Source organism: Pan troglodytes, chromosome 15, assembly GCF_028858775.2.
Source record: "Pan troglodytes isolate AG18354 chromosome 15, NHGRI_mPanTro3-v2.0_pri, whole genome shotgun sequence".
NCBI lineage: Eukaryota > Metazoa > Chordata > Mammalia > Primates > Hominidae > Pan > Pan troglodytes.
The window spans coordinates 61508888-61519430 of record NC_072413.2 but is presented as its reverse complement, the minus strand read 5'-3'; the positions used below and the strand labels follow the sequence as shown (position 1 = coordinate 61519430).

Genomic DNA, 10543 nt, shown 5'->3' with positions numbered 1-10543 from the left:
CTCGAAACTCCTAGTTTGGAGCTGGGGCTTTCCGAGCTCTGAGCAGTCGGCTGACCGGCGGGTTATTCTGAATGAATAGACTGCAAACTGTGGCGACAGCGTTCCCACCTGCATTAATTAAACGAGCGCTGGCCTCAAGGCTACAGGGGTCTGATATTCAAAACAGACGTTTAAGGAAAAGGAGATGAGGTGAGAGAGAATTCGAAGAAGGTTCAGCGGAGAGCGACTGCTGGGGGTTTCAAGGGACCCATTTACACAAGCAGTGGCGCACGGGCGGGGGATCTTATTCCTGTCTACGCATCACAGGGTCCCGTCCAGAGTGGGACTCCCCAAACCCTGAGGGGCCACACTAGCTGCAGGGCGGGATCAAGTCTCGGGGGCTCCCCGACCCTTAGACGACCCAAGCCCTTGGAATCCTCCGGTCCAAGACGACCGCCGCCCAAAGGCTCCGCACAGCACGGAAAGCCAGCCCGCTGATCTGCTAGTCGCACACCTCCCGGAATTAAAGAGCTCCTCTCAGGCCCAGCGGCTTCTCACTTCAGCTTGCCCCACCGCCGGGCGGAAGCGTCGGCTGCACCGCCCGAGATCGCGGCTGCATCCGGGTTCCTCAAGCTTCGGCCCAATCCTCGACCTTCTCTCTTCCCACCCTCCTGTTTCTCCGCCCTCCTGCCGCCAATCCCTGATCAGGTCTCAGCCGAACATGCTGTCAGGGGAGTGAAGGCGGATACTGGCCAATGAGGCCTCGCTTCCCGTTTGAAGTCTCCAGTGGGCGGGCGCCGGAGGCGGGCGCTGCTGGCCAGAAGGTTCGGTTGCGCGTGTGCCATGGACTCAGCCGCCCGGTGATATTGACAATAGGAGAGAGAAAGGGGCATTGACTGGGACCCACCGCGGGTAGCGAAAGGTGGCTCTGGCAGCGGCGGCTCCAGCTCCTGCGGCTCCTCCTCCTTATTCTGTCCCCTTCTCTTGCTGCCGCTGCAGATCCAGTCTTCCTCCCTCCCTTCCCCCCCTCCCCACGTCGTCGCCGCCGCCGCCGGGTCCGGGGCAACGAGCTGAGGCGCCGCCCGCCAGGAATGTGAGCGAGGAGCCACCGGCGGAGCCGCAACGGGGTCGGTGCCGATTTGATGGGACGGGCCCGCGGGGGAGGATCGTGAGGCCGCCGCCGCCACCGGAACGCTGAGGTTCGGGTCCGGCCGTGAGGCCTAGAGGCTCCGCCGCCGCGGAACCGGAGGGACCCCGTACCGGACAGCCGTCGCCCCAGGCTCCCCGCAGCTGCCCGGACCTCCCCCTGCACGTCCCGGTCCCGCCGCCCGCCCCCGCTGCGGCCACCTCGCCCGTCTCCCGCCCCTCCAAGCCACAGATCATCTTCGGATTCTTCCCCAGAAGCTTCAAGGTAACTTCGTCCCTCCAGCACCGCGGCTCGCCCGCTTCCCTTCTTCCTCCCGGTCCTCCTGGGGAACCTATGGGTCACCGGCCTTGGGAAGGCCTGGCCGGGCAGGCGAGGGGTGCGGTGGGGTGGGGTGCGGGTGCGGGAGCGGGAGCGCCCGTCCCACTTGTCTGATTTACCTACAAATGCTTCTGATGATACCTCTCATTCACTCTGCCCCCTCCCCCCTTTTTCTCCACCTTCTGGGATTGGAGGCGTTTTCTTGCCCCCCTTTATCCACTGGCGGGGGCGGGGAATAAAGAGGGGTTTGGTGTGAGGAGGATTCTCTAGCAGCTTATCGTCTCCAGGGCTTGGGGTGTGGGTTAGGAGCAAAGGGAGTATGTAAGCATCCCCACAGACAAACCCCTTCCGTGTCTTTCCCTACTTCCCCTTACCCCCTTTGGATTATCCTGAGCCATGGAAATGCCCCATGCCTGCTGATTAGAGGATGATAAAGCTTCGGGAGCCCTGGCCCAGGGCGAAACCTGTTTCCCTGGGCTTTGCACGGACCCGCTGTTACCTTACGTTCAGTTTTGCAGTGCTTCAGGGTTGCGATCCTTGACGTTTATTCTGGGCCTCGGGCATAAGGGATAAATGATTTTTTAAAAAGCTACCTATATATCGTCTGTAGAGATGAGAGATAAGGAATAAAGAAGAGACAAAAAGAGTGATGGAGGAAGAGGATTTACTGAAATTTTATAGTGTTAGAGTTAGAATGAAGTCTAAATAATTCACATACCCGATTGGAAAATCGGCCCCTAAATTTACAACGTACAAATAAGATGTGGAGCTTTTGGCTGATGCAGTCATTTTGATATTTTAAAGTGATCTTAACATCTATAGTCATTCATAGTTTGTGATTCTATTTTGAATCCATCACATTATATTAAGGCTAAATTAGGTAGATTTTTAAAAACTTTTTTTTTTTAAAGAAAACCAAAGAAGACTTCCAAATTCCAAACGTCAACATCATATGTGTGCATGTGTTTTTAAATGTTTTTGTTATTTTTACATTGTCAAAATCCACGTAATCCAGGTAACTTTTTATTGTCACGTGTTCAGGAAGAAATTCCCTTACTGTTTTATTTAGAAGTTAAAAACCACTTGTCTTGTGTATTGGAATGACAGGTGAGTAATTGCATTTCAGCATTTCCCCCATATGCATTCTTTCTATCCGAGTCTGCCATTAGTCTTGCATGAAGCCTCAGTGCCATGGAAATGATGGCATCTGTTTAATTTGGTGAATGAAATTAAGCTTAACGCTTGTTACTTTCAGGAAATAGCCTTCATTTTAATAACTCGAGAGGGTTAAACAATGCAAAAGTGCTATTCAGTTCCGTAAGTTTGATGGAATGAAAATTGGTATTTGATGATGAACTTCAAGGTCTAAACCTCAAGGGAACTCAACTTGGTTGTTTCAGTAGGCTGTGAATTTATGTTTTCAGTTCAACTTTGGTGCTTGATTTTCTCATAGTTTTTATTAAGCGTTAATAACGTAAGGTGGCTTCATTCAAAAAGAAGACTTATTTGAAATATTTTAATTATGCCTTTTATGTGTTTTGTTTAAAGTAATCTAGCCTGTCCTCATTTGCAGTGTGGTATAGTTTATCATAGCTAACATAGCACATCCCATTAAAAGTTATACCTAGATAGTTTCAGTAGTAGTAAATTTCACCTTGCTGTGATACATTGGTATAGATTCTTGAAGTACACTAAGGGTTTTTCAACTCCAGAACCCATTCATAATATTAAGTATCTTGGGAAAATGTATCAATGGAAGTTTTCCAGTTACAGAATAGCTCCAAAAATTACTTGAAGATGTGAAGAGCTTTGCAGTTAGAAAATGGGCAGGCAGCATAGATTTCTTTAAGCCTAGATGAGTATCTTTAATGCTTATAATGGAGTGGCACAATACATTAGAGTTCTCATATTGTTTCCGTGATACTTAAATTATTTTTACTAAATTTTCATGTTTTCCTGTTAACATATGACTTTTCTTTTCTTTGTTTGTTTGTTTCTTTTTTTTTTTTGAGAAGGAGTTTTGCTCTTACTGCCCAGGCTGGAGTGCAATGGCACGATCTTGGCTCACCGCAACTCCGCCTCCCGGGTTCAAGTGATTCTCCTGCCTCAGCCTCCCGAGTAGCTGGGATTACAGGCATGCGCCACCATGCCTGGCTAATTTTTGTATGTTTTTTTTTTTTCAGTAGAGATGGGGTTTCTCCATGTTGGTCAGGCTGGTCTCGAACTCCCAACCTGAAGTTATCTGCCCGCCTTGGGCCTCCCAAAGTCCTGGGATTACAGGTGTGTGCCACCGAGCCTGGCTTTTTTTTTTTTTTTTTTTTTTTTGAGATGGACTCTTGCTCTGTCGCACAGGCTGGAGTGCAGTGGTGCCATCTTGGCTCACCGCAACCTCCTCCTCCCAGGTTCAAGCGGTTCTCCCTTCTCAGCCTCTCGAGTAGCTGAGATTACAGGTACATGCCACTGCGCCTGGCTAATTTTTGTATTTTTAGTAGACACAGGGTTTCACCATGTTGGCCAGGCTAGTCTCGAACTCCTGACCTCAAGTGATCCACCCACCTCGGCCTCCCAAAGTGCTGGGATTACAGGTGTGAGCCACCGGGCCCAGCCCTTTTTTTTTTTTTTTTTAAAGATGGAATCTCACTCTGTCACTCAGGCTAGAGTGCAATGGCGGGATCCTGGCCCACTGAAACCTCCGCCTCCCAGGTTCAAGCGATTCTTTCACCTCAGCCTCCCGGGTAGCTGAGATTACAAGCACCTGCCATCATGCCCAGCTAATTTTTGTAATGTTGTAGAGACTGAATTTCACCATGTTGTCCAGGTTTGTCTTGAACTCCTGACCTCAAGTGATCCACCCATCTCAGCCTCCCAAAGTGCTGGGATTACAGGCGTGAGCCATTGCACCTGGCCAAGATAAGACTTTTCTTAACTGATTTTATTTTCTTTGGCACATATTCCCATTTTCATGAATATTGTATATGGGAATTTTAGAATTTGTATAACTCACATGTATGCTTCCACCTTGGGAATGTATGGGTTTATGATACTTCTTTCTCTTCAGTAGGGATATGTCCTCAGCACCAACTACTCCTCCATCAGTGGATAAAGTAGACGGATTTTCTCGGAAGTCCGTCAGAAAAGCCAGACAGAAGAGGTCGCAAAGTTCCTCACAGTTTAGGTCTCAAGGCAAGCCTATTGAGTTAACACCTCTGCCGCTGCTAAAAGGTAAGGCTCATGACCAGGTGATGCATTCTTTTTCAATTGATCTTTCTACATCTATATATAATTTCCTTTTTGTAGAGTTTTATATCTGTTGCAAATTGAAGGGATGGGATACTTCACATACATTGAAGTTACTAATGTGTGACCAAATATACCCACTCTCCTTTTTAAGGCTCAATTTAGTCTGTCTTTGGGCAAGTTAAAAGAAACATTATCAGGAGAATATCTCACATTGATGAGTAGGTAAACTAAGTACTAGAGAAACTTTAAGATATCTGGGTTTGTGTTTTTCATTTTTTCTTCTGTTGACATTTAGGGATACATTATATACAATGACAACTACAGATTATGCTGTCTTAGGAAGTAGACCCTAGTAGAGGAGATGATACCATTCATTAATTTACATATAGAAAATGGTATTTGGAAGAATTCGTTTTTAAAAATCAAGAAAAAAATTGTCCATCTATAGTTGTTTACATGCACTCTTGTTTTCACATAGTACAAGTAGAAAAGGTATACCTTTCTATGTACAAGTATGATGATCATACTTGTTTAGTATTATCTTTTCTTTGAAATTTTTTAATTTTTTAATTTTAATTTTTATCTTTTGAGATAGAGTCTCCCTCTGTTGCTCAGGCTGGTTCACAGCAACCTCCACCTCCTGGGTTCAAGTGATTTTCCTGCCTCAGCCTCCCGAGTAGCTGGGAGCACAGGTGCCCGCCACCATGCCCAGCTGATTTTTGTATTTTTAATAGAGACAGGGTTTCACCATGTTGGTCAGGCTGGTCTTGAACTCCTGACCCCAAGTGATCTGCCCACCTTGACCTCCCAAAGTGCTGGGATTACAGGTGTGAGCCACCGTGCCTGGCCTGAAATTTGTTAAAAACAAGTTTTTTGGTTTTTTTAATTTTCTTTTGAGACAATCTCATGCTGTCACTCTGGCTAGAGTTCAGTAGGGACAGAGTGAAAGTGCAGGTTGAGGCCGGGCGTGGTGGCTCACGCCTGTAATCCCAGCACTTTGGGAGCCCGAGGCAGGCAGATCACGAGGTCAGGAGTTTGAGACCAGCCTGGCCAACATGGTGAAACCCTGTCTCTTCTAAAAATACAAAAATTAGGCGCGGTGATGGCACCTGTAATCCTAGCTACTCGGGAAGCCGAGGCAGGAGAATTGCTTGAACCGGGAGGCAGAGGTTGAAGTGAGCCCAGATCGTGCCATTGCATTCTAGCCTGGGTGACAGAGCAAGACTCTGTCTCGGGGGGAAAAAAAAAAGAAAGTGCAGGTTGGGGCTTACTGTGGCCTCTGTCTCCTAGGCTCAAGTGATCCTCCCTTTCCCGAGTAGCCGGGATCAACTTCCCGAGTAGCTGGGACTACAGAAGCATGCCATCACGCCCAGCTAATTTTTCCATTTTTTTGTAGAGATGGAGTTTTGCCATGTTGCACAGGCTGGTCTCGAATTGCCATGGTGTTCCCATGCCAGGATTTAGGCGTGAGCCCGGCCCAACACGTTTTTAATATGAAGAATTTTTTCTAAATTAGGCATTTCAACTTTTGTTTGGGTATGTGGTTACTTTTTGTCCCTTTTAATTTTCATCATGTTTGCTTCATGTTTATGAACAGGTGTTGTTTGAAAAATATCAGAACATAGCTTTTATAGTGTGGAAACTATCAGAATTTACCTTTGAGGTGGATGTTTATGTGCTGAATACTGAAGAATGGGGGAAAGGGGATATGAACAACACAATGAGCTTTAGTGTGGCTTGGAGGAAACCAGGCAACCTGGTTTGCTAGTTCATTATTGCAGACTTATTTCTGTAACAGTTTGTGAAATCAGAAGGTATTATAAGAAAAACTGGAATGTAACCGGAAAAGATCCTCAAAATTTAGCTTAGGATATTTCAAGCTTCTATTTTTTCCATATGAATACTTTTTTTAAAAAAGGGAGAGAGATTCATAAATAAGATTCCAATGTTTATACAAAATTTTTGGAAACTGAATACTGATTACTGTAAAGATGATATATCTACCAGTCAGTAAAGATGAGCTCCTGTGAGCTTTGGGGGAGAAAATTTTGACTAGAGATTTTGCTGGTAAAAATGAAAATAGTCATTATGAGGCTTTGGAAAGAAAATGTGGGAAACACTGTAGATTGAGCTATGCTTGAAATACAAAGTTGGGAGACACTGATTTTTAGTAATCTATTTAATCTGAAGTAGATATGTAATGGGTGTTAACTTCTGTATCTGTAAAGGACTTCATTCTGAGGAAGCCAGTTAAATTTTTTTTTTAGGATTAGAAGGAATTTAAAAACTTACACTAATTTCTTGGATCTTATGGTAAACAATTAAATTAGGACTTCACTGACCACTCATAGTCAGGGTATTGGTTTTGTGGGTAGTGAAAGAAGCATGCATGAGAAGAATTTGGACACATGCTTTAACGTATTTTTTCTTTAATGCTTTCATGTCTTTTTTCTCATTTAAAAAAATTATGGTAAAATATACATAACATGAAATTTACCATCTTAACCATGTTTAAATGTGCATTAAGTGCCTTGACATTGTCATGCAACTATCCCTACCATCCATCTCCAGAACTTTTCATCTTCCCCAACTGAAGCTCTGTACCTATTAAACACTAACTCCCTGTTTCCCCCACCAGCCCTTGGCAACCGCCATTCTGTTTTTTATTTCTATGAATTTGACTACTCTAGGTACCTCCTATAAGTGATGCCATGCAATATTTGTCTTTTTGTGACTGGCTTATTTCACTTAGTCAAGTGTCTTCAGTGTTCATCTCTGTTGTAGCAGGTGTCAGAATTTCATTCTTTTTTAAGGTTGAATAATTTCAGTGTATATACATACCATATACTTTTTAATCCATTAATTCATTGGTGGACACTTGGGTTGCTTCCACCTTCAGGCTATTGTGAATAATGCTGCTGTGACCGTGATGTACAGATACCTGTTTAAGTTCTGGCTTTCATTTCTTTTGGGTATGTACCCAGACGTGTAATTGCTGGATCATATGTTGAATTTTTCAGGAATTGCCATACATATTGCCACAGCAACTGGACCATTTTTCATTCCCATTAGCAATGCATGAGGGTTCCAGTTTTCTATATCCTCACCATCACTCATTTTCTGCTTTTTAATTTTTTGATAATAGTCATTATAATAGGTATGAAGTGGTATTTCAGTGTGATTTTGATTTGCATTGCCCTAATGATTAGTGATGTTGAGCATCTTTTCCTGTGCTTTTTGGCCATTTCTATATCCTTTTTCTCACTTTTAAAAGTGAAGTCTGCTAGTATTGCCAGTTTTCCAAGAACTCTGCTTTCCAAGAATGTGATTTTTTGAACTTGTATATTTTGCCAGTATGAGAGAATTGGAGAGTAACAGGACTATATACTCACAAACCTAATTCCAGATTGACGAACAGTGATTGTTATGTAGTAAGCACATTCTGGGTAAATACTCTGGAAAGTATTCTATAAATTAGAAATCCATCTCTGTCTGTAGAATAACATAAGGAAGTATAATCAGAAATAGACTTCAGTAATGTGTATTTGCTCTTGATTTTCTAGGAAGTAATTCATGGAATATAAAGAAAATGTAGGAGGAATTTCTTTTCTAGGATTTTATTTTTTTTGGCCATTGCCTTAAGAGAAACCAGGATAAACACTATATGCATGCTAAAGGATAGTTATTGATTTAATTTTCTATAGTATTGCTTTGACTAAATTGGGTTAATTTTATTTGGAGTACAGTATAAAATGTGGTTGAATTTTGTGAGTTGTTTTAAATAATGAAGTCAAAGAGGTGTCCTTAAGGTCTTTAATTTCAGGGGAGTTTGAATACGATAATTATACAAACAGTGATTATATAACTCATCTTTTTAATATGTCATTTTTGAATGCTCAGATATGCATTAATAACCACTCGTTTTGTGCATGCATTATCAGAATGTTTATTATATGCATCATAATCTTTGACTGATTTATAAATAATACTGCATTAATTCTTAGTGTTTTAAAGTCTGTTCACTTGCAAAACTGCAACATAATGTGAAGGGAAAGTTTTTGTTTTGCCCTATTTCTTTTTTTTTTTTTTTTTTTTTTGAGATGGAGTTTTGCTCTTGTTGCCCAGGCTGGAGTACAGTGGTGCGATCTCAGCTCACTGCAACCTCTGCCTCTTGGTTCAAGTGATTCTCTTGCCTCAGGGTCCTGAGTAGCTGGCATTGCAGGTGCCCACCACCACACCAAGCTAATTTTTTTGTATTTTTAGTACAGACGTGTTGAGACCAGCCAGGCTGGTCTCAAACTCCTGACCTCAGGTGATCCACCTGCCTTGGCCTCCCAAAGTGCTGGGATTACAGGTGTGAGTCACTGCGCCCAGCCTATTTTGCCCTATGTCTAATAGGTGGGGTTTTGAAATCTGTATCACTGATGTTATTTCCTGTAGAAAGCAACACCACCTGTAATTCTGTATAAATCTACCTGGTTTTTCCGTATCTGTGTGTTAGGAAATTATAGGATGAACTTTGCAAAGATAGACATTTACATTTTCTCCATCTTTATATGCTTTTGTGAAAGTGTTTTTGGAGAGCCTTAACATTTTTGAGGCTGGGTATGGTGGCTCACACCTATAATCCCAGCACATAGGGAGACAGAGTTGGGAGGCTCGCTTAAGCCCAAGAGTTTGAGACCAGCCTACGCAACATAGTGAGACCTCATCTGTACAAATAATTTAAAAAATTGCCAGGGTGGTGGTGTACACCTGTGGTCCCAGCTACTTGGGAGGCTGAGGCAGAAGGATTGCCTGAGCCCAGGAGGCTGAGGCTGCAGTGAGCTGTGATTGTTCCACTGTGTCCAGTGTGGCTGACAGAGTGAGACCTTTGTCTCAAAATAAAAACATTTTTTTCTTTGAGTCTAAAAGATTCTTACTCATTCACTGATAGGGAAAACCTAGTAGAGGTTTAGTGCCTTACTTACTTGATAAGAAAGTAAAATCTGGCCGGGCGCGGTGGCTCACGCCTGTAATCCCAGCACTTTGGGAGGCCGAGGCGGGCGGATCACGAGGTCAGGAGATCGAGACCATCCTGGCTAACACGGTGAAACCCCGTCTCTACTAAAAATACAAAAAATTAGCCGGGCGTGGTAGCGGGCGCCTGTAGTCCCAGCTACTCGGGAGGCTGAGGCAGGAGAATGGCGTGAACCCGGGAGGCGGAGCTTGCAGTGAGCCGAGATCGCGCCACTGCACTCCAGCCTGGGCGACAGAGCGAGACTCCGTCTCAAAAAAAAAAAAAAAAAAAAAGAAAAGAAAGAAAGTAAAATCTTGGGGGAGGCCGACAGGGGGCGGGTCATTTGAGGTCAAGAGTTTGAGACCAGCCTGGCCAACAGGGTAAAACCCCATCTCTGCTAAAAATCCAAAAATTAGTGGATGTAGTGGTGTGCATCTATAATCCCAGCTACTCAGGAGGCTGAGGCAGGAGAATCACTTGACCCCGGGAGGTGGAGGTTGCAGTGAGCTCATATTGTGCCACTATAGACTCTGTCTTTAAAAAAAAAAAAAAAAAAAAAAAAAAGTCAAGACTTGGATACTTTCCTTACCCTTACACAGCAGGACATGAAGCAAGCCTTGACTGTTATCTAGGCAAGTTGTTGAGTAAGACAGTCAAACTAAACAGTTAGGCAAACACACAAACACACACACAAATTTATGTTAATAATAATCAGTGGTAGTAGCACCTGGCTGGGTGATTTATGTTCTCTCCTCACCCCAGCCTCCTGTGCCTCATTTCCTTGCGTTGACTTTAAGCGATTCTGTAAGTTTAGATTTGGGTGAACGTTTTCTGAAGAATACTGCCTCTTTGAAGATGGA

At 43.9% G+C, this 10543-nt stretch overlaps 2 protein-coding genes across 6 annotated transcripts in view; one reads left to right on the top strand and one right to left on the bottom strand.

Annotated features, from left to right (window-relative positions):
* Nucleotides 1-706: 706 nt before the first annotated feature.
* Nucleotides 707-2233, bottom strand: LOC112205386 (uncharacterized). The gene is made up of 3 exons (XM_024348746.3): nucleotides 2163-2233; nucleotides 1651-1733; nucleotides 707-1563 (listed from the first exon to the last, which is right to left on the bottom strand). The coding sequence occupies exons 1-3, from the start codon at nucleotides 2231-2233 to the stop codon at nucleotides 707-709; spliced, it is 1011 nt and encodes a 336-aa protein (XP_024204514.2).
* PPP2R5E (protein phosphatase 2 regulatory subunit B'epsilon) overlaps nucleotides 776-10543 on the top strand; it is a 169595-nt gene continuing 159827 nt past the window's right edge. For 2 of the 5 annotated variants that reach the window (XM_024348567.3, XM_054665688.2), the window contains exons 1-2: nucleotides 1259-1390; nucleotides 4503-4666. In XM_024348567.3, the coding sequence (XP_024204335.1) occupies nucleotides 4510-4666 (157 nt within the window). In that variant the 5' untranslated portion in view covers nucleotides 1259-1390; nucleotides 4503-4509. Of the gene's footprint in view, nucleotides 1391-4502; nucleotides 4667-10543 lie in introns of all 5 variants that reach the window. The other 3 variants (XM_016926193.4, XM_024348566.3, XM_063792683.1) reach the window with 3 other exon arrangements.

Coding starts and splice junctions, on each gene's coding strand:
- LOC112205386 (XM_024348746.3), bottom strand. CDS start 2,233: ATGACTGCATCAGCCAAAAGCTCCACATCTTATTTGTACGTTGTAAAT. Junction 1,734..2,162: donor GGGGCCGATTTTCCAATCGG/GTATGTGAATTA, acceptor CCACACCCCAAG/CCCTGGAGACGATAAGCTGC. Junction 1,564..1,650: donor CCGCCAGTGGATAAAGGGGG/GCAAGAAAACGC, acceptor AAGCATTTGTAG/GTAAATCAGACAAGTGGGAC.